At 40.9% G+C, this 23,651-nt stretch overlaps 3 protein-coding genes across 3 annotated transcripts; all 3 read right to left on the bottom strand.

Moving 5' to 3' along the window:
• Positions 1–1,089: 1,089 nt before the first annotated feature.
• On the bottom strand, positions 1,090–5,892 carry LOC114148838 (trace amine-associated receptor 13c-like). Its single transcript, XM_028024323.1, has 2 exons — positions 5,636–5,892; positions 1,090–1,978 (listed from the first exon to the last, which is right to left on the bottom strand). The coding sequence occupies exons 1-2, from the start codon at positions 5,890–5,892 to the stop codon at positions 1,159–1,161; spliced, it is 1,077 nt and encodes a 358-aa protein (XP_027880124.1). The 3' UTR covers positions 1,090–1,158.
• An 8,078-nt stretch (positions 5,893–13,970) lies between these two features.
• Positions 13,971–15,276, bottom strand: LOC114148434 (trace amine-associated receptor 13c-like). Its single transcript, XM_028023745.1, has 2 exons — positions 15,102–15,276; positions 13,971–14,790 (listed from the first exon to the last, which is right to left on the bottom strand). The coding sequence occupies exons 1-2, from the start codon at positions 15,272–15,274 to the stop codon at positions 13,971–13,973; spliced, it is 993 nt and encodes a 330-aa protein (XP_027879546.1). The 5' UTR covers positions 15,275–15,276.
• Positions 15,277–19,446: 4,170 nt separating this feature from the next.
• On the bottom strand, positions 19,447–20,600 carry LOC114148839 (trace amine-associated receptor 13c-like). Its single transcript, XM_028024324.1, has 2 exons — positions 20,431–20,600; positions 19,447–20,266 (listed from the first exon to the last, which is right to left on the bottom strand). Exons 1-2 carry the CDS (start codon positions 20,598–20,600, stop codon positions 19,447–19,449), a joined length of 990 nt encoding a protein of 329 aa, XP_027880125.1.
• Positions 20,601–23,651: the final 3,051 nt, after the last annotated feature.

Here is a 23,651-nt window from a genome sequence, read left to right on the forward strand (position 1 = left end):
ACCAGATAAACAAAATAAACCCTCTTTACTTACATCCATGTGTCCATTTCTGTTGGCCTACTTTCAGAGTGAAACTAGAAACATGACACAAGAAAAAAACTACTGAGCTGCAGTGGAACGGCTACTAGACAAAGAGAAACATATCACTCTGAGAAAAAGGAATAATACCTCAGCCTGAGCCAGAAAGAGTGAGCATCTTTTTCTGTCATTCCCTCATCAAACATACCCAAAATGTTGGTTTGAATCATTCATGCAACACTTTGGTTCCGTGTAAATCCTAAAATCTCCCATGACAGTCATTCAGGTGTGCCTTAATGCCTGTTTGTAAAATTCACCACCTCTCCTGGGGGGTTAAATCCACCTGCTGCACACGTGGCAGTAATCAAGTCATATGTATGCTGTTTCTTTTTAGGACCTTTTGGACAACCATTCAATGCCTAGTGATCAACCATACCTGACTGGTAGAATCAAGTCAGAAATCTTAGGACTGTCTGTCCTTGAATCCACTTGTGGCCCCCAAAACTCTCTGAAACCATGACAAACAGCATTAGGAATATTTCCAGGGCAGTACCTGAGAGAGACTGACTGTGGATGGCTAATGATTCCTGATAGTCACGTGGTGCCTTGACTTGGCTAAAAATAAAAATGTCTTAAGCTATGAACACTTTCATAAATAATTTAATGGTCATAACTAATAATGGTTACATATGCCAAACATTTCTGCAATCCTTATTGCACAACAGTCCTGATTCCCTTACGGCACATTATACTTTTTTTATGTTTTTCACACACACACACACACACAAAAAAGACAGTTCGTGCTAAAGGCCGGGTACACGCTGGACAGGTCGACAAACAACTATGTACACCTAAGGACGCACAGGGAGAACATGCAAACTTCATGCAGAAAGATCCCGGGTCGGGAATCGAACCCAGGACTTTCTTGCTACAAAGAAACAATGCTACAAACTTCACCACTGTGCAACAACAAAATGAAACAAAGTTTTAAAAGCATTATCTAAATACGTAGATAATCTGTTCAAAATGTCTAAAGTGAATTCAGATATAACTTACTGTTAGTGTATTTTGTCATTTCTCCTTTAATTTATTCAAAATATGAACAGCAACATTTTGTTAGCTAATTTGCAGCTCTTATATCTACAGTATGTTAATGTCACAGGAGCTGGGCTGCAAGATTTGTAGTGTTAGAATGAATTTAAGACACTTCCTAAACCAGGGATAGAAAAAAGCGTAGATAAGTGGATTCAGGCATGAATTAAAATAAAATAACCAGATCCCAAATGCTGAAAGAAAATCATTGAATGAAAAATTCAGTCCTGCCAAAGCTGGATAGAAATAAGGACAGAAGCTAAATATAAACACAATTACAACAACACCAAGAACTGTAGCTGCTTTTCTCTCAGACTTCTTAGCAGTTATGCGAACTGAACCTTGTATCCTGACAGCTGCAGTTTGAGACCTCATGGCCCGAGCCTGAGACACAGCCACCACAAACACTCTCATGTACAGAACTATAATAACTGTAACAGGAGTAAGAAATGTGAATACGACATCAAAAGCTTGTACAAGAAAATCAACCCAAAGTACACACTCCCCATAACAGGAGTTATATCTGTCTGGATCTATCAAATGGTCTTTCATTATCACACCATTGTAAAATGCAGAGCAGCCCCAACACAGACAGATACAGATTTGAACTCTTCTTTGTGTCACTTTAACATGGTAACTCAAAGGGTCACAGATGGCTATATATCGGTCAACTGATATGAGCACCATGTTTCCTACTGAGGCAGATGTGAGGAGAAAAGAGGTGTAGTTAAAGAGAGAACACATGAGGCTTCCCAAAATCCAGCAGCCTCCAGTCAGCAGGATTCTAATGGGCATCAGCAGCAGTCCAACAAGGAAATCTGAGACAGCAAGAGAAAGGAGGAACAGGTTGGTGGGAGTGTGGAGCTGCCTGGAAGAAAAGAAAAGCAAAAATCAGCACAGCAATAACTTCAAACATCATGTCACAAGTGATACAGAATGTACAATTGTACATTTTCATAAATTTTAAATATACATACTCCACAATTCAATGAAATGCCATTTTAGAGCAAAAGTATGTACAATGCTCTAGAAAGGAGGAATGGCCAAAAAGTTGTGTGCATAAATGAACTACCAAGCCAACTGATGACAACACAAAGAGCAGGAAACAATATACACAGTGATGCATTATTTCAGTTTATGATAATGCCTGAAGTGGGAGACAGAGATGATGACCAGCAAGTTGAGAGTCACAGTCAGTAAAGACACGCAGGACAGCATAACGTAAAGCAAAATGTTCTCAGAAGGAAAGTGCTGGGTCCTTCTGCAGGAAGTGTTGATTAGCTGTGGAAAGCACAGCCCAGCTTCACTCAGAGCCTCCATCATCAGAGAGAAAACAGCAGCTGAGCTGCTTCTGTGGTCTGCTGACTGTCTGACTAAATACTGTTTTATAGGACCTGCTTATTTTCCTCCTCCCCCTTTCAAAAGTAGTGTATTGGTTGCATTGGCTGAAACATACATGTCTGTCATGTAAGTCTTTCAAAATTAATATGGCTGACATAACTGCACTCCCTCCCAGGTCTTCTGTGCCCAAGATTGCTTAAAACCTTGAATACATGAAGCTATTGAGGGTAATATTCTGAATTTTTTATGCTTTCTCTATATTAAATTAAAGACTTTAAGGCAGGATGGGATTGTTCTGTTGACCGTCAACACTTATGACTCAGACTGGGTAAATGTTGGAGAAAACACTTTGAGTTTTGCATTTCTTCTCAGTATAACATCTCTTATAAAGGAGAACAAAATGTCAATGTGAATTCTTGCCTCCAAGTGCTAAATGTGTGAGGGACAATGTTCATTAATTTGTATATCATTACGCAGAAAAACTGCCATCAGTGATTTTTAGTAACATGGATATCTGCGGCCTGCTTGTCGGCTGCTTGAAAGATGGATGACCTGAGGTCTGATTGAAAACACTGTCCTACTAATTTTAAATCCAAAAATTTCTGTGCTTCTACTTTCAGGAAATTGCCAGATTGACAGACATATCGACTGTACAGGAGATATATCTGCTGATTTGCTCTGACTGTCTCCCTGACAGTCCCCTTGTCCGACTCTTCAACCTCAATCTGCTAATAACCATACTTTACATCAATGACTGAGAACTACTTGGATGCATTTGAGGTGAATGTCTCCTCTTCATTTGGGAGTGAATAAGCATCCTTAACAGTCTGGAGGTTATGTGTCCTGTAATGAATACAGAGGCAGACATCCTCATTCTTTTCCTCTCTCTACCACTACATATAGAAGAAGAAGGGGGTGAAGAAGACTCTTGACTAACTCCAGATTGCTGTAACTCTTGCAGTTGCTTACAGAAGGCATAACCTCCCGATCATTAGGATGGATAGGCCTTGCCCTGTTTTTGAAAGGCGTGCCATCAGAATGCATAATCTGGTGTTTAACTTTATTAGCCCTGCCAAAGTCAAGGTCACTGTGTGCAAAGACCTCAGGAATGCTGTGGAACCTCTGCCTTACTCTCTTTTCATCAAATAGGAAGCTGTTGAAGCTGAAGCTCAAGTTAGTCTCCAGATTAGTGCTGAATGTCTGTGTATTCAAGTTGTTCAAGTTGTTCAAGCTGTGAAAAGACTCTCCGAAAGGCACCGATCTTCCCAATGACATTTCTAGGGAAAGATGACATGTACAATTTAATTAGAAAAATACCACTGGGCTCTGTTAAGTTGCTGCAGCAGTAAGTGTTATGGAAATGTTCTATTCTAGATGAAGACACTGAATCAATAAAGTGACAGAGAAATTTGCATCTGTCTTTGTGTAGTTCATTCAGAAGGCATAACAGCATTTTGAAGTCTCTCGGGTAGTGATAGTGGCATCAGAGAATGCAAGCAAGCTTTTTATATGCACACACCTACACACAAACACAGAAAACTGGTTCGGCGCAGCTTCAACAGCACATCTGGCAACTGTCTACTATCAAGTCCTCTGCAGACAATGTTCATATAAAAATAACCATCTCCCCTGTTCTTCTGAAAAACTTAATCAGCCTCAGGGAACATATGAAACACAAAGGTTATTATCTCACTGTGGCCTTGGACCTGATTTCTCACGCCAGGCACGCCTGCCCAAGGTCCAATATCATGTCCAATCCAAATTCTGTGTTCCAAATGCAGAGATCATTTTGAAGCTGAACATTTTCTCTGACTCTGAGGAAAACAATCTTCTGTCTCTGCATCTGATATTAGCAGAAAACTCAAACCTCCCCAGTTTGGTAGCAAGCATCAAAGGTCAAGTCTCAGATCAAGGCTAAACAATTTATATACATATAAAATTAAAATTCCCTTCTCACCCACCGCGGGTGGTTCTTATCCTCTGAGCTCGGGTCCTCTACCAGAGGCCTGGGAGCTTGAGGGTTCTGCGCAGTATCTTGGCTGTGCCAAGGACTGCACATTTCTGGACTGAGATGTCTGATGTTGTTCCTGGGATCTGTTGTAGCCATTGGTCCAGTTTGGGGGTGACTGCCCCGAGGGCCCCGATGACCACAGGCACCACTGTGGTCTTCACCTTCCAGGCCCTCTCCAGTTCCTCCCTGAGGCCCTGGTATTTCTCTAGTTTCTCGTGCTCCTTTTTCCTGATGTTGCAGTCGCTTGGTATTGCTACATCTACCACAACGGCTTTCCTCTGTTGTTTATCCACTACGACAATGTCTGGTTGGTTCGCCATTACCATTTTGTCTGTCTGGATCTGGAAGTCCCACAGGATCTTAGCTCTGGCGTTCTCCGTCACCTTTGGGGGTGTTTCCCACTTTGATCTCGCTTTCCCTGCCAGTATCTTGCACCCTGCTGTTATGTGCTGGACTGTCTCAGGGGCCTCCTTGCACAACCTACACCTTGGGTCTTGTCTGGTGTGGTAGATCTGGGCCTCTATTGCTCTGGTGTTTAGGGCCTGTTCCTGGGTGGCCAGGATGAGGGCCTCTGTGCTGTCCTTGAGTCCAGCTTTTTCCAGCCACTGATATCAGCCACTTGGGTTATTTGCTGGTGGTACATCCCATGTAGGGGCTTGTCCTCCCATGATGGTATCTCTGGCACCTCAACCTCCGTTCCCTGTTGTCTGAGATATTCACTCAGACAACAGTGAATTGTCTGGACTGTGGTTCTCACACTCACTAGTCCTCTGTGCCAAGGATTTGGCACAGAGGACGAGCCTTGCGGCTCGTGTATAGTCTCAGGGTGCTGGATTTGGGATGGAATCCTCCATGCATTGGCATTGTTAGTAGTTTTCTAGTCTTAATATCAGTGGCTTTTATCTCCTCCTTTGGCCAGCTAATTATTCCAGCAGGGTATCTGATTACTGGCAGATTTTGGCGGATTTTGTTCTTGCCACTCTTGGCATACACAGCTTGATGTCATCCATGTAGAGAAGGTGACTGATGTTGGCCCCATTTTTGAGTCTTGTTGATATGCCACATTTGATGGACACATTTGATCTACGAGGAGTTGGTGTTTGGCTCCTCTGCTATGCCGTGCTCATGTGTTTATCCATGTGTTTGCTTATCTTGGCCGCTATGATGCCTGACATGAGCTTCCATGTTGTGGAGAGGCAGGTCGGTAGTTGGGTGGGACTTGACCCTTTGATGGATCCTTCTGGATGAGTCCCACTTTGTAGCAGCTGGTTCATTTGGTCTGGTTGAGTGGAGAAGAGCCGGTTAATCCTTCTGGATTCATTCTCCCTTGTGTATCTCTTTAGGCAAGGCTTGGAGCCTCTGTTTGGCAGTTTCGAGTGCTTCAGGTATGGGCATCTGCCTGTACTTTCTGGGTACTGGTTTGTACCCATTGTACCCTTGTTGGCTCACTTCCCTCCTTGTTACCTTGATTTTAGCCTCTAACCGTCTTTTCCATGGTGGGTATTGGGTCTCATGGCTGCTCTTATAGCCAAGTGTCTCAAGGATCACTGATGCTGACTTGTAGCTCATTTGTGTTGGTAGGGATTGTTCTCAATGCTGCATTCACATTCTCAGGCCGAGGAGGTCTGGTTGTCATTCGGGTCATGATTTTCTCTCTCAAGACTTGTAGTTAAGTCCCCACAGTTCTGACATCCAGGTTCCTCCTTTTTGCCGTAGCATTTGTGTTGTATCTCGTCAATCTCAAGTTGTGATAGCAGTTGCCGTTTGCGGATGTTGGAACGCTGAGCTACTAGTTGTTTAGCACTTAGTGTTGACTGGGGATGTCGAAGTAACCATTCCTTCACCAGTCTTTGCATGTAACCTCTCTGATTAGGGTTACTTGAGTAGTAGCATTCCAACAGATCCACATTTTCATCTCTCGCCCATTTCCGTCTTGTTCCAGTAGCCCATTTGTCATCAAGGTGCTCTGGTTCCCCAACACCTGACGCAGATCTTGTTTGGCCGGGCGACGTCTGAGCCGGCATGTTATGCATTTTTGTGTCTCTCATGGTATGAGGTAGGCAGTAGCTTGAAGGGTCTTGCCTAAGGACCCAGACTGGATTCGAACCCTGCCCTCTCGGGTGATATACCGATGCCTTATCTATTGAGCTATCCAGCCAGCTATATATATATATATATATATATATATATATATATATATATATATATATATATATATATATATATATAGAGATATAGATATAGATATAGATATATATCTATATATATATAGATATATATATATATAAATCGAAGAATAGCTTTGTTTTCTTCTCAGCTATAAACATCATCTATATTACTTGCTTCTTTAGAGAGCCACTGATCTTCTGCATGTGAAGCAAAGTTGTGCTTCTTTCAGAATTGTTTTCATCAATTTATTGCTCAATGATCATTACAAATGTCTACTTTACTGTGTACGGCTTCTTTTGCTATGCAGCACAGACCCTTAAGTAATTTGATAAATGTACATGTTTATTCTTTAAGCACCTGAACTTCTGATTATCTGTCAGAAAATGTGTGCAGTTCACCTTATTTTGTGTTAATTGAACCGTCACGGCGTGTGACGTTAAGCTGACAGACTGACATAAAAAACACCCTGTTTTCACCTGGATAAATTGCATCATTTGTTCATAGAATGTGGCAATATTCAGATCAATCATCAAATAGGATGAAATATTTCATAAAGCATAAAGAGCCAAAGTTTGTTAAATTTTAAACCACGACTCCTGCTAAGTAAAATTAAATTATGGGCCATTATAAAGAGAAATTGGCTTTGTTCTCTCTTGTTTCTAGAGCTGACAGAAACCAAACTAGAGATTTATTAGCAGAGATAATATGTATTTTACATATCCAAACATCAGCATCTCAGTTTTAAGCCACATTTTATAGAATCCAATAATAACTAAATAAAGAGTTAACTGCCCCAACCAGACCCAAAAAAGGTTTTGCGTCTTTATTATTTGCTATATTAAAGACACATCATATCTTAATTTATTGCATTCTCGTGTAAGTTTTGGCTTTATTCTTAGCACTAGAAAAGAAAAGGTCGTCCAGTGACTGTGGGTGCATCAGCACCACCCCCCACACGCCCCACACTTCATCCCCACCAACTTGCAACACAAAGTTACACCCTTAGCCTAAAAACTTCTTTTCCTGAATAGTCAAAATAATCGGGGCACCAGGAGAAAAACTTTGCATCCAATCCAATCATCAATCCATTCATCCAATTATCCAATTGATAGTTGTTACCGTCCCTCATCCTGAGCAGTCAAGTAGAGAGGAATAACTCCCTTTTAACAGGAAGACACTCCAGCTTAGAGAGACTGATCATATTCTATGACCTGTTCAAAATTAAGACGACTAAGAAAACAGAAAATATAGAAACATTAGGACTGGAAGCCATTTTATGAGGCCATGTAAGGAGTGTGTGCTAAAAAGAAACGCATTAAGAATCTGAACTAGATAAGTTCATATTCTTTGTATCTCTAACAGTCAGTGAGTGAGACAGAGGTAAATTTAAAAGACACCAATTGACCTAATCACTTTTTCCCCGAAGGTAGGAAAAACCGGAGCACCCGGAGAAAACCTATGCATTGAGTTTAAAGTGTGTCCATTTAAAGAATGTCTCCAAATGTTAGTGAGAGACAAAGGTACATTTAAAAGAGACCAATTAGCCTAATCACTTTTTCCCCGAAGGTAGGAAAAACCGGAGCACCCGGAGAAAACCTTTGCATTTAAAGAGATGGGATGCATATCAGGAGGCATCCTAACCAGATTTTCCGGCTCAAGAACTCAATGGCCTTGGATTTGGAGGCACCAATCCTCATCCCGGCCACTTCGCACTCGGCTGCGAATCGCTCCAGTGAAAGCTGTAGATCACGACCTGATGAAGGCAGTAGGACCACATCTTCTGCAAAAAGCAGAGATCTGATCTTAAGGCCACCAAATCGGATCCCCTCAACACTTTGGCTGTGCCTAAAAATTCTGTCAATAAAAGTATTGAATAGAATTAGTGACAAAGATTAGCCTTGGTGGAGTCCAACTCTCACTGGAAACGAGCCCGAGGTACTGCCGGCAATGAGGACCGGACTCTGGTCTGTTCCTGAGCTTCTGTAGCTCAGGATCAGATCACCAAGGTCCCTACCTTCAGCTGCCATCCTTTTGACTCTGCACCCCACCAGTTTGCCTCCCCCAAAGGTGATGAGCCCGTGTGAAGAGGGAATCATGTCTCCTCTTCGGCTGTGCCCGGCTGGGCTCCATGGGTTAAAGCCCAGCCCCAAGGTGTATACGCCTCTTGTATGTGATGCTCACAAATGCACCTCATAATATCTTGTTGCCTTTAACCTCTAATGAGGGAACTTTAACGTTCCCATCAACTGTGGCACGCCTGCCTGATTGACCACTATTTTTTCTCTGCTCAGGTTCCCTGAGGACAATCTTCCTGCCTGAAAGTGTAAATGATGGCATTTCAAGCTTCTTTTTGCTAGGGGGTATTGGGCAAAGGTTTAACTTTTCTATTGTTATGAGCTTGTCTTCTTTCAATTTTGGCTCTAACCTGCCTCCACTCAGAGGCAAGGTTCCTTTATAGCGCACTGACTTTCCGTCAATGGATGGTAGAAGTTTGGCTTGCTGGTCGTTGGTCTGGGTTTCATTTTTAGGTATTTCCACAGCAGTATTATCTTGTACCTTTGTCTCTTTGCTCTTTACGGATTTATTTAAATCCTTGTGTTCCTTCTTCTCCCTGTAATACTTAGTTTTCATCGTATTCACTTCTTCAGTGAGTTTTTTAATGCACTCTTGATCCCTATGCCTGTTTTCAGTTAGTGCCTGTATCTGACCATTTAAGGACTGAATTTCCTCCTTCAGCCTTTTCCAATCAAATTCTGTGCGGTGAAAACTTCTTTTCTTACCCATGGCGTCTTGCTGTCGTCGTAAGTCTTCTTCCTGTAGTTTTAAGCTTTCTTGCTGTTGTAAGGCTGAGAGCGTTGAGTGGCTCTCGGCCTGCTTCTTCAAGGGTTTTCCGTCCTGGAGAGCTCTTGCCTTCTGATATGACTGATTCCTGTGGGACCTCTGGTTCATTATCTCAGTTTCTAACTTTGGGATTGTCTTACAGTTCAGGTTTTTGTTTTGTCTGTGAGACTCATCTAGCTTTTCCTTGAGTGAACCAATGTTCTGATTCAGATGCACAATTTCTTCCTGAGCTGCTTTCAACTCTTCCTCCACTGCGGTTCTACTCTGATGCTTCTTATCTATTTTTTTAAACTTTTGTATGAAATCCAGAATCACGCCGATCAATTCATCTCTACTCATTTGTTTAATTTCGCATTCTGTTAAAAAATAAGGGTTAATTGACGGCATTTTGGCTGTCCGACTGATGTATCACAAAAGCTACGAAAAAATGCACTGTTCAATCCAATATGGAAAACCCAACGTCCGAGCTGCTGCTGCTTGACTTCTGCAAGTTTGATTCAGACGCTGGATATTCAAGGCATCTGTTCCTTGTGATGTCATAAGGGACAGATGCCTTGTCCCTTATGACATCATAACACTTTGGCATCATCAGATTACATCAGTGGAATAATGTCATGTATGCTATGTTGCCAGGCAACAGCAAAGCCAGCTCACTTTCCACCATATTCCTGGGAGGCTTACTGTGTGAAACGATTCTAAAATTCATCAACTGTTATTTGAGGAATTGTTTAAGAGAAGTAGTACTGCTCAGCACGCCACGCTGCCAGAACTCTCTATTCCTGGGAGGCTTACTGTGGAAACGATTATGAGTCTTACTTCTGGCGCCTTTACTGTAATTGTAGCGAAGGTTCTATGTTCTAAACTTGAGGCTGGTGGAATGTTTACACTCGCCACTGTGTGTCGATCAGGACAAACTGAGGAGGGGATTTCCTGTTTGTGAAGCTCTCTTTATTCGGTTATTACAGCAGTAGTACAGGCTTGGAGTTGGAGATGTGTGGATGTGGAGGTGAGGTGATGTGGTCTAAATCACAACAGAAAATAAAGCCCACGTTAATTCACCTTACACATTATCGCGTACAAGTTGCTGCAGTGACATCTGCTGGCCACAAACTAACTACACGTATATTGAATGCTACAGCCGATAGCTAACAGGCCAACCCACGTGGAGTTAGTAAAAAGTCGCATTAAACCAGCGACTATTATGAATCAACATGTAATACAGACGGAACTACTAAATTAACTGCCTTAATACATTTAACAACAATTACTTATAGTAAGTCAAGAACGCACATCGACCTCAACCGAAACGGTAAGCAGCAGCTGCGTGTCTCCACTCCCAGGGCTATAATGCTTCTGCAGCTGCTGAATGTGCAATAACGAACTCGCCACCGGGTGGCGCACCTCCCTCTCTCAGTCCAAAGTAATAAACACCCGAACCTTTGTAACAGTAATTTGTAGGGTTTTTTGTTCATCTATATTCATGATAGAAGTTACATCTCTCTTTTCAGTTACTGTACAGTGTTTGGTAAAACTTATTCACGGAGACGCCGTCCGCCATCAGAGAGCCGCTCAGTTCAGAGGACAGTTTGTGAGTTTAATCACGGGGAGCGACAGGAACACAGCGTTAAGTTTGGTAATGGAGTGACGGTGAATTAGCAGCGCTGCTAGCAGCTCGTCTCTCTGAAGAACCGACTTTAACAAAGAGAAAAGCAGAGAAGCTGGTCAGAGTTCTGAGCTGCAGGTTTGTGCCAACAGTGTAAAACAGCAGAAATACATAATATTAGCTTGGTGTGATGTGAATTTGAGTTTTCATATAGATTTAAAAAGTCATAAAGTTCATGATCTGAATCTTCATCATTATGTTTGGACCAGCAATACATTTCTATAGTACAAAAAATATATATATATATGGATTTATTTAGTCCATCACAACTAGAACGTCGAGGTTCTCCGTTGCTGAGTGTCGCTGCAAATAAGCGGAGAAAAGACCGCAGCTGTCCGTAACCCGGAGAATCTCCCCACTGGACCGGAACCGAACCGACCCACACATTAATCTGTTCTAGAGAACAACTTGCCACTAGAAAGGGCCGTAAGATGCCCCTGTGAAACTCGGGTAACTGCTGTGCTCTAATAATTAGACCAAACTTAATTTGTGGCAGCAACAGGTGTGTTTTGAACGTGCTCCCGAAACCAAAAAGACAGTGTTACTGCGATAAGCGGTAGTTTTCATTGCCTACCGACAGATAAGGAAACAAAAAGAATTCGGCTAAAAATTCTAAACTTGGAGAGAGAACCCAAAATGCTTTATGTGCTCGTTTCATTGTGTGGACAAAAAGCCAGTGGAAGAAAACCCGCATCTGCATCCGCAGCAATTGAGTCAGTGAAGTAGCTAGATATGCTAACATTGAGTGAAAGAAATGAAATTTTCGTATTCAACATTATAAACAAACAAAAAAAGGTCCTTGAATAGAAAAGAAAAAGAAAACTCAGTTAAACTGATTACCACAAAATGATGTTGAGCTGCAGGTCCTGTTACAAAGTCTACATCTCCACCTTAGTCAGTATAGGTACCGTCCAGTCCGATTTGGTGTCCATCAGTAGGCCACCTTCCCGGCTCCCCTGGCTTGATCAATCTGCAGCCACAGACGATTTCCCTCCTCCCAGGTTTCTTTGGGTAGCATTTTAGCAAACCGGATGCCCAGTTCTTTGCAATAAGTGGATTTTTTGGTCTTCTTCCAGATTTCTTCCTTCAATAATCTTCGTGTAAATAGCACAATAACGGTTCTGTGTTTGTTCTCCATCCTTCGTCCCAGTCGATGAACAACATGCACGTCCCCCTTCAGCCTTGATGCAGATTCAGGAACGATGTGCTTCAGAGTACATATGACTAAAGTCCTGATGTCTTCATCTTTCTCCTCCTTCAGACCTTTTATGCGAAGGCTCCATTTCATTCTGTACCTTTTCTCTGAGCCTCTTCTTAAGACCAGCATTCTCCTCTCGTAGTTTTTCACTTTGCTTTTCCAGCTCTTTACCTTTTGCGGTTCGTGTATTTTCAGGCAGTTAGTTTCTTTTGTTTGAAATGAAAAATGAAAAAACGAAAATAGACTAGTTTTTCGTTTATTAAACCAAAATCGGATGACGGCTCATTATCCGATTTCCCATTTAGTGAACAAAACGAAAATGGAAAAACCGGATAACCAGCGCTCAATTTCGATTTTCATGACAACATTTTTGACAAGATATCTGACCCGGAAGTTCTCCCTGTCCGGCTTACACAGGGTCCCTATCACACATAGACTTTATACAAGCTGCAGAAAGACAATCTGCCAACCGCAAGTCAGTTTAAGTGATGCTCCTGTGAGAAACAAACAATACCGGATACCTGGCCTCCGAGAAAAATGGTTAGCCTGAGTTTTTATTTTGAAAAGCCAGAGCGCGAGGGCGAGGCTTTCCACACCATCCTGCAGTCATAACTCCCTCGTCTCTGGACCAGCAAGATGGCGTCCATTGCAATGTGCAAACAGCACCGGTAAATAGAGGCAAGTACCCTATTAATTTGCCACAAAAAGTAGTCCTTATAGCTTCATCTATCAACTTAGTTCATCCAAAATTAGGCTTCTTTGAAATACGCTCCGGAGTTTTCGGAGCAGCGTAGCTCCGCTGACGGGGCCAGGCGGCGTGTGTTTTCCCCGCTAACCTGATTTCGCCAAGTCCCTCCGCTGCCTGTTGTCGGTTCGCAGCGGCTCAAAGTGTGATATGAAGAGTTTAATGTGTTTGTAGGCTATAGGGACCGTTAGATACCTGTATCAAAATAAAATACTCTTTCTAGAGAGTTCGACATTTCTGAAGATATTATCTCCTCAACTTTGCCCAGTATTTTCTTCGAATTCCAGTTGCTAATATTGCCTTATGGATTTTTTTAGTTTGTAAATTCATATTTTTGTCTGTGTGTGAAATATATTCTTCCCTTCTATTGACTTCTTACATGCAGTGTGAACTTTTTTGAATATGTGACGGGGTTCTATTATGATTTAGTCAAACAAAATGACTGTTCCAAGTCGGAGATCGTTTTAGAGGATTTATTAAGCTCTCACAAAGATGGCAGGTGCAGACCACACACAAAGGACATCCAGAGCAGGTTAGAAATCAAATAATCATTAGTACCTTCACTTGCAGTAGTCCATCACCTCCAGCGTGACTTCTTCAGGAGTCTAACCACAGACTGCCTCCTGTGGAGCAGAGCCCTGCTTTTAAAAATAGACACTAATGTGTGTCACACATCTGACTCACACATGTATTTCATGGTGTGAAATACTTGTGCATTTTACTTGGGCAGACAGAAGATTGTATTGCCTGTCAAAAAGGTATAAAATCCATCCAAGCATAACTTACTGTTGGGGTGTTTTTTGTATATTTTATTCTATAAATCATTAAAATATGAACAGCAACATTTTTTGTTTTTGCAAATTTGCAACTCATGTATACCTCGCTGTTAATGTCACAGTATGTTAATGTCACAGGAGGCAGGTTGCAATATCTCCAGAGTTAGAATGTATTTAAGACACTTCCTAAACCAGGGATGGAAAAGAGCGTAGATAAGTGGATTCAGGCATGAGTTAAAATAAAATAACCAGATCCCAAAATTTGAAAGGAGGTCACTGGACAACAATTTCTGCCCTGCAAAAGCCGGATAGAAATAAGGACAGAAGCTAAATATAAACACAATTACAACAACACCAAGAACTGTAGCTGCTTTTCTCTCAGACTTCTTAGCAGTTATGCGAACTGAACCTTGTATCCTGACAGCTGCAGTTTGAGACCTCATGGCCCGAGCCTGAGACACAGCCACCACAAACACTCTCATGTACAGAACTATAATAACTGTAACAGGAGTAAGAAATGTGAATACGACATCAAAAGCTTGTACAAGAAAATCAACCCAAAGTACACACTCCCCATAACAGGAGTTATATCTGTCTGGATCTATCAAATGGTCTTTCATTATCACACCATTGTAAAATGCAGAGCAGCCCCAACACAGACAGATACAGATTTGAACTCTTCTTTGTGTCACTTTAACATGGTAACTCAAAGGGTCACAGATGGCTATATATCGGTCAACTGATATGAGCACCATGTTTCCTACTGAGGCAGATGTGAGGAGAAAAGAGGTGTAGTTAAAGAGAGAACACATGAGGCTTCCCAAAATCCAGCAGCCTCCAGTCAGCAGGATTCTAATGGGCATCAGCAGCAGTCCAACAAGGAAATCTGAGACAGCAAGAGAAAGGAGGAACAGGTTGGTGGGAGTGTGGAGCTGCCTGGAAGAAAAGAAAAGCAAAAATCAGCACAGCAATAACTTCAAACATCATGTCACAAGTGATACAGAATGTACAATTGTACATTTTCACAAATAGAAAGGAGACATACACCACAAAACAAAACAGAACTACACTTAAGCTGCAGTAACTGTTTGTATAATGGTCTAGAAATAGGACAAATACCCAAAAACACTACATAGATAAAAAAAAAAAAACTATATAGACCAATTTAGTAATGAACCCACTGATGACAACACAAAGAGCAGGAAACAATATACACAGTGATGCATTATTTCAGTTTATGATAATGCCTGAAGTGGGAGACAGAGATGATGACCAGCAAGTTGAGAGTCACAGTCAGTAAAGACACGCAGGACAGCATAACGTAAAGCAAAATGTTCTCAGAAGGAAAGTGCTGGGTCCTTCTGCAGGAAGTGTTGATTAGCTGTGGAAAGCACAGCCCAGCTTCACTCAGAGCCTCCATCATCAGAGAGAAAACAGCAGCTGAGCTGCTTCTGTGGTCTGCTGACTGTCTGACTAAATACTGTTTTATAGGACCTGCTTATTTTCCTCCTCCCCCTTCTCAGTACGGTGTATGACGCAATTACACACAAACAATAACAAACAATTGCAAAATAACTATTTTAATTTTATTCCATCTTAAGCTTTAACTTGATTTGGGTTTTTACTCTAAATGTAGTAGTGAAGAATATTTTCTTATGTACATGTTTGAGGTGACATGAACACACACATGGTACCAAATGGAAGGACCTAATGAGAAAGGAAAATAATGTAAGTACCTCTAACTGCTGGGGACTTATTTAAGAGCAACATGAACAAAACAGAAGAGAAATACACATGAAGAAGAAATTGGTGGTCCTCACAGCTCAGAGCCACTCCAGCCTTGTAGCCATCATACACTGCCTGGCCAAAAAAAAAGTCGCCACCTGGATTTAACTAAGCAAATAGGTACAAGCCTCCTATTGGATAAGTACTGCATAGGCGATTATCTTTCAGCTGGCAACAAGTTATTTAACCCCGGCTGATGCAATGAGTAACTCCTCATTTCTTAAACAACCATGGCAAAAGACACATCCTGTGGTCGTGGAAAAGACGTTAGTCTGTTTAAGAAGGGTCAAATCATTGGCATGCATCAAGCAGAGAAAGCATCTAAGGAGATTGCAGAAACTACTAGAATTGGGTTAAGAACTGTCCAACGCATCATTAAAACTGGAAGAATGGTGGGGAACCATCGTCTTCCAGGAAGAAATGTGGTCAGAAAAAAATCCTGAGTGATCGTGATCGGCGATTACTTAAATGTTTGGTCAAATCAAATCGAAGAAAAACAACAGCAGAACTCAGGAATGTGTTTAATTGTGAACGCAAAAGCATTTCCACACGCACAATGCGAAGGGAACTCAAGGGGTTGGGATTGAACAGCTGTGTAGACGTAAGAAAACCTCTAATCAGTAAGGCTAACCAGAAAAAAAGGCTTCAGTTTGCTAGGAAGCATAAAGATTGGACTCTGGAGGAATGGAAGAGGGTCATGTGGTCTAATGAGTCCAGATTTACCCTGTTCCAGAGTGATGGGCGCATCAGGGTAAGAAGAGAGGCAGGTGAAGGGATGGACCCATCATGCCTAGTGCCTACTGTACAAGCCTGTGGGGGCAGTGCTATGATCTGGGGTTGCTGCAGTTGGTCAGGTCTAGGTTCAGCAACATTGTGTGCCCAAAGAATGAGGTCAGCTGACTACCTGAATATACTGAATGACCAGGTTATTCCATCAATGGATTTTGTCTTCCCAAATGGAACTGGCATATTCCAAGATGACAATGCCAGGATTCATCGGGCTCACATTGTGAAAGAGTGGTTCAGGGAGCATGAGACATCTTTTTCACACATGGATTGGCCACCACAGAGTCCAGACCTTAACCCCATTGAGAATCTTTGGGATGTGCTGGAGAAGGCTTTACGCAGTGGTCAGACTCTCCCATCATCAATACAAGATCTTGATGAAAGATTAATGCAACACTGGATGGAAATAAATCTTGTGACACTGCAGAATCTTATTGAAACAATGCCACAGCGAATGCGGGCTGTAATCAAAGCTAAAGGCGGTCCAACAAAATATTAGAGATGCACATAGCACATAAGCATTCTTTCCAGGTCAGAATGAACTGAAATGCTGTCATTCATGGCAACAACATTTCAAATAACATTTCCCTCCAACACCAGCAGCAAAACAGGTGACTTCCCATTAAGAGAGAGTGATGTCACCACGGGTGAAAGTAGTTTTAAATTCTTGCCGGTACTATGATGAAAATCATCAGGAGCTCATTGTGGGAACCAAAACAAATAAAAACATTAATATTTTACTGTATGATACACTCCCTGTATGGATAACGCAGAAAGTAAAAGCACTTCACTAGTGAAACAAACTATAATTTAGCCATACGGGGTGGAAAGTAATTCGTTACGTTAACATCTTTTGCTGTAATTATAGTTTGTCTAATTTGTCTTTTTAGTTGTTTATAAAACCTGAACTTTTACTTTTACTTCAATTTGTTTTGAGTAAAGTCACTCAGTTACATTTGAAATCATATCCATTAATGAGTAAAGATGGGACATGTGTATAACTTGTCAGGCTCTGCAAAATTGAATATTTCTGCATGTTACTACTCCCAATTTGGTTTCATCTTTGTGTAATAATTACTGTGTTAAATCTGTTGTGTGTTTTGCTTGATTTGTGGTTACATTTAAATCATTTTAGAACCTACAAAACAGATACAAATCTACAAAGGAGCAAAATATACATGTACATTCTGTTTTTCATTACTCATTACCCCCAGTATACACTTTGACCAATTCATTAAGTAGTCCTGACTAACTATTCACATTTTAAAATTAAAAGGTTCATATACAGTGGTGTGAAAAGTTCTTGCCCCTTTCCTGATTTTTTTTTGTCACACTTCAGTTTTTCAGAACATCAACCCATTTTAAATATTAATCAGACAAGTAAACACAAAATATAGTTTTTAAAAAAGGTGCTTAGTATTACAGTAGAAAAAAAATCCAAACCTAATTGGTCTTGTGTGAAAAAGTGATTCCCCCTAAACCTAATAACAGGTTGGCCACCTCAGCAGCAGCAACTGCAGTCAAACATTTACAATAACTTGCTGTGAGTTTTTCCGGCTGTGGAGGAATTTTGTTCCAATCATCATTGCAGAATGGCTCTACTTTGGCTTTGGAGGGTTTTCTACCATGAATGGCCTTTACAATGTCATGCTACAGTATCTCAATAGAAGTGAGGTCAGGACTTTTGCTAGGCCACTTCACAGTCTTCCTTTTGTCTTTCTTCAGCCATTCAGACATGGATTTACTGCTGCATTTTGGATCATTGTCCTGCTGTAGAACCCAAGTTGGTTTCAGATTAAGGCCACTTCAGAACTTTTTGGCAGACAGTAAAAACCATCCAGTCCTGGGAAGCTTCTTCACTGTTCCATGTTTTCACCGTGTGTGGATAACGGCTCTCACTGTGGGTCGCAGGAACCCAAAACTGTAGAAATGACTTGGCAACCCTTTCCATGCTGGCAAACCTCAGTTACTTTCTTTCTCACTTGTCCCTGAATTTCTCTGAATCTCTGCATACATCTAGCTTTTGAGGATCATTTTGTCAGACAGATCCTGTTAAAGTGACGTCTTGACTGAGACTGTGCCAGTCTCTGTGTGGCTAGAGTTGTAAACCACAGTTATGTTTTAATGGGAAAGAGGGGAGTCGCTTTTTCATCAAGAGCATGTAAGTTTTTTTTCCTCCCCCTAATAAAACACACCTTCCCATAAACACTCCATTTTGTTTTTTTACTTGTGTTGTGTTTAATATTTAAATTGGTTTGATCTTCAGAAACACTGAAGCATGACAAACATGAACAAAAAGAGAAAATCAGGAAGGAGGTAAACACATTTACACACCACAGTAAATGTTTCTTTAGCATTCCCATGATGATTTAGTTCTTGGAATTGCTAGCAAGCTTTTTTACACATTTCCATTGATGTTGTTAATAATCCAATGAGGTTCAAGACTTAAACGTCTTCTCCATCGCTTTAATCTTTAGCTCCTCTCATGGAGCTGTGGCAGGGTTTCTTCAAAATGCTACTATTACTTTGAGCCAGAATAAACATGTTTATTAAATTTAAACATTCATTTAAATCTGAATCTACCAGGGTTGTAAAACATTTTGGGGACATTCATCCATTATCTTATAATGGTTATCCATAGTGTGGTCGCGAAGGGTGCTGGTGCCTGTTTCCAGTGGCAACACAGAGACAGACAGGACAAACAATCACCCATACATTAAACACACATGCACGCAAACACACCCACGCATGCACAGAGAGGGCATGCAAACTCCTGGGTTCAAATCTCCGGGCCGGGATTCAGATTAAAGTCAAAACTAAAGTCTGTTGCACAGCTAAACATTTGCTGAAACAGGGAGACAAGTTTAATTGCTGTTTTATTAACTTATTTTTTTCACTCAAAAGCAGAAGAAGAAATCCCTCTTGGATCTTTTTCATCATAAATAAAAATGCATTTTTTAAAACTAATAACCAAGAGTACACAGTTAAAATGCTACTTCATTTAATGATTCAGCTCTCTGATCAGTGTAGTATTTTAATATCAGAGGAGCCAGGCTTTAGTATCTGAAGTGAGACAATGAGCTTTATAGATTTTCTGAACCAAGGATAGAAGAAGGCATATATGACAGGGTTCAAGCAGGAGTTGAAATGCGAAAGCCAAATCTCAAAGGCTGCAGATGAAGCATTCACCACAGTGTCAGTGCCTTCCAGGGTTGAGAAAAAATACGGACAGAAACAAAACAGAAACACAACTACAACAATACCGAGTGTTCTGGCTGCTTTCATCTCATTTCTCCTCACAGCTACAAGGCCAGGTTTGGCAGCTGCAGCTGTAATTTGGGAACGCAGCATTCGAGCCTGGGACAAAGCAACAACAAACACTTTGAAATACAGACATATGATGACAGTGATGGGCATGATGAAGGTGAAAATCATGTCAATTGTCCCTGCAATGTTACTAATGACAACCACACACTCTCCGAAGCAGGAGACGGACACTCCAGGTTTTACCAAATGATCATGTAGAAGAAGAAGCCTGTAAAAAACTGAGCCGATCCAGCACAGACTCACACAGACATAGGCTGTGCTCTTAGTGACCTTGGTGGGGTAAAGCAGAGGGTCGCAGACAGCTAAGTACCGGTCAAGTGCAATGAGAACCATATTCGCAACAGAAGCAGAGGTAATGATGTAATCTATAATGTAATAGAGAGTGCACAGGATGTTCCCAAGAAACCAGCAGGCTTCTATGTAGATGATTTCAACCGGCATCAGCAGGAGGCCCACCAGGAGGTCAGACACGGCCAGAGAGAGGAGGAGGAGGTTAGTGGGGGTGTGCAGCTGCCTGTGGAGAGAGGAGAACTTCAGGATAGCAAGGACTCACACCAGTATGCTAAAAAAAGAGATTAATAGCGACAACAAAACTAATTGTTAGACCATGAAACACAACATTACTGAAACAGTTTTTTGTATTTATACAAACAAATAATTTTAGATCGCTGTAAGTGCCTGAAATGGGAAATGGAAATGATGACCAGAAGGTTAAGGGCCACAGTGATGAGGGAGATGGAAGAAAGCAGAACATAAATCAGCATCACTGTGGAACGGGAGTGTGTTGGCTTCCTGCAGGAGGAATTTAGCTGTGGAACACACAGCTCTGTTCCCTCCACAGTTTCCATCAGTAGACAGGAAAGCTGCAAACCTCTGCAAGCCCCAGACTCTAGCTCTTATAACCCTAGCCCTTAAAACCCCTCCTCCTGGATTACCTGGGAAACATGTTTCTCTGTTTGTTATACACAAATTGTTAGGACTAGCATGAGCTTTTTACAATCCTGTGCAAATATACATATTAAAGGGCCAATATTATGTAAAATCGAATTTGAGATTTGCATTATGTTATAATGTTATTTTCTCATCAAAAAGATACCTGGAGTTTCACCTCAATGCTTTCAAAGCTACACATAATGCTTTGAAAAGTCTTAGAAATCCTTTAATCTCCCCTGGCAACCATTCAACTGTGCAAAACACATCTGTGGACCTAACTCCTCTATCAAGACACAGCTCCTCCTTAGCACTGCAGTTTTTGAGTTTCTGCCTCGTTGAACAGTTCTCCCTGTGACTCCCCCACTTAGCCACTTCAGACTAGCCAGCAGCAATTAGCAAACATCTGGTGGAAGTAGCTAATTATAGGAGCTACTTCTCAGTGCAACGCTGCTAAAAATGTTGTTAAAGTGTGCAGGTTGCAGGGCATTTTTCTTCCTTCATGCTTGATGTGAGGCGCTTCCACAGAGTGGTGGTAAAATCGCACCATGCTAATCCAGGGTCATGACCCCCCCAACTTTATATTCAGGGGTGTGTGTTGAATCTATTTATTTTTTTTGGCCAGGGACAAAGACTGCAGAAGGGGTTCACTAAAATAGCAATTTTTTTTTTTTTTTTTTGCAATTTTATCTAAATTCATAATTGTAATTTCCAATGAACACTTAGCCAAAGCTTGAATGACAGCACTACTTACCAAAATAAAGCACAGGGATCTGTTTAGTGTGAAAGAACCATGCAGTAAATCTGTTTGTTATGGTTTTAGAGCACAAGAACATTTTTTCATTCAATTAGCCTGCTGAGCTTAGCGTTGTTCAGCTTTGTACAACTCTTTTCATCAACTTAAAGTGAACAGTTTAAATCAATATAGACTACATATTACAAATAACTGTTTGCCTCTATGTTTTTTTTCCCTTCATGGTCAAAATAGTATATCTTTTTTTGTGCAGTAGTGTGAGGCTGCTTCTTAATATTATTAATGGTTGTTGTAAAAATACAAAAGGAGCATTTCCATGAACTACTGACATGAAGTGTGGACTGGAGCATGGCATTAAAAATATATAAATTCTGTTTCCTGCAGAATAGATTAGTGTGAAGTCTGAGGCTTACTTGGAGACTGTAATGTGAGACACTGATGTTTCCATTAAATAAGAAGTTCAATTAAGATTACACATTAGTAAGTTCATTCATGGTTTGCACCAGTGGTAACATCAATTAGTTGATCATGTAACTCGTGTGATGCAAAAAAAAAAAGATTTTGTTTGCAGTTTTGCGAAATAAACTAATTTTAATAAGGCCAAAGAACCATACCCTGGTACCAAAACTTTTGATCAGAAATCAAGTTTTTTTCAGAATTGCAGAGTTTCTATTAATCAAATTTAATCTTGAAATGTCATATTGTGTATTTATGTGGTCAATGGAAACACAGATATTGGAGCAGTCAGACTTAAGCAAGGCTGCCATGCCATTTCATGCAACTATGAATTTTATCTGATTATGAATATTTCTGCACTCATTATTTAATGCTTTTACCTATACATGGCAAAAAAATGTTGAAAATTGAAGTTGAAGTAAACAATGAAGTAATAAATGTAATAATTTGATCAGACTTGGTTTTGATGCATACGCTGTTTGTGACAATAGAGATTATAATGAAAACTATTAATGATCTTTAGTTTTTCCAGTACACTTTTAAAATAACTTCTTACTCCTACCATGAAAACAAACACATTGTATCATTAAGAGCTCCTCTGGGCTCTCCACACCTTCAGGTGTGAACCTCATTAGCCGGCTGACTGACTGTGAAGGTCTGCAGTAAGGGAAGTGTTCACACATGTTTTCCTTAGTGTCACTGATGACATCAGTGAAGTTAGATGTGGTAAGTGGAGGAGAAACAAAGCAATGAATTAAAACATGATGCAACAATAACAAGTGTTTCCCATTTGTTTTATTACTTTGTTTTCTGCCACAGCTTTAAACTTTCTTATACAACTTGGAATACACGAGGGAGCTCAGAACAGAACATCTAGGCAAAAGTTGGTGATAATCGGAATGATTTTGGGGAAAGTTAAAATCTTTTTGCTCAAGTTTTGGTTTTTATTTTATTTTGGAACACTCCAATGGATGCCATTTTTGACCAGTCTTTTTCACTCTCTCTTATTGCTGAAATGCTCAAAGATGAGCTCTTATTAGAGTTCCTTAATCCTAACCTCTCCAACCTTAGATTATTGTTTAAAATTTATAGAAAACAATCTAAAACAGAAGAATTAATATCCTTTCCTATTGTGAAATTGGACATGGATTTGTCAGTCAACTTTAACCAAAACATTTGGTCTCAGATATGTGTAGAACTTTACAAATGACTGCAAACTTTGATCTACAATTAATACAAAACAATATCCTCCATAGAGTGCATGATACAGGCCAACCTGTTCTTCTGTTCAGAGGGTCTGGTGCCAGATATGTGAAGATGATCTCTGAAATGTAATATTTCCAGCCACTCCATGAGTTTGCTTATTGGCCAACTTAGATGGCCAATGAGCCATCTAAGTTGTGCCATTATCCTCCTGCTGCAGCTTAGATGTCCAGAAGGATGGCAGGGCAGGGGTCCTGGTGGAAATGTGGAAAAGATTTTGGACCTGTAATTGTGCCAGTGCCAGGCCTATCTCATTTATTGGAATGATTGATTCTAAGCTATTTGTCTCTGGCTGGTATAACAGCCTGCAATGTTTGTATGTGTGTGTGTGTAGCATGCAGACTCGGAATGTGCCTCAGCATTTCATTGATGAAACTGTTTTTCAGTTTTGAATGGGCATCAGTCTGCCCATCTTCTCTCTCAGAGGAATGGCAGGGAACATAGGAAAGTCTCTGAAAGAGGTCCTCCCCAATATCGCCCTCATGAGTTTGCTTTA

This window comes from Xiphophorus couchianus, chromosome 7 (assembly GCF_001444195.1).
Source record: "Xiphophorus couchianus chromosome 7, X_couchianus-1.0, whole genome shotgun sequence".
Taxonomy (NCBI): Eukaryota; Metazoa; Chordata; class Actinopteri; order Cyprinodontiformes; family Poeciliidae; genus Xiphophorus; species Xiphophorus couchianus.

Bases quoted from the DNA above. Each gene is read 5' to 3' on its own strand.
- LOC114148838 (XM_028024323.1), bottom strand. From the start codon at position 5,892: ATGGGTACAAACCAGTACCCAGAAAGTACAGGCAGATGCCCATACCTG. The intron at 1,979-5,635 runs GTCAGGCATCAT...CTTTTCTTCCAG, and splicing joins TCCACAACATGGAAGCTCAT to GCAGCTCCACACTCCCACCA.
- LOC114148434 (XM_028023745.1), bottom strand. From the start codon at position 15,274: ATGGAGGCTCTGAGTGAAGCTGGGCTGTGCTTTCCACAGCTAATCAAC. The intron at 14,791-15,101 runs GCATTATCATAA...CTTTTCTTCCAG, and splicing joins ATCTCTGTCTCCCACTTCAG to GCAGCTCCACACTCCCACCA.
- LOC114148839 (XM_028024324.1), bottom strand. From the start codon at position 20,600: ATGGAAACTGTGGAGGGAACAGAGCTGTGTGTTCCACAGCTAAATTCC. The intron at 20,267-20,430 runs GCACTTACAGCG...CTCTCTCCACAG, and splicing joins ATTTCCATTTCCCATTTCAG to GCAGCTGCACACCCCCACTA.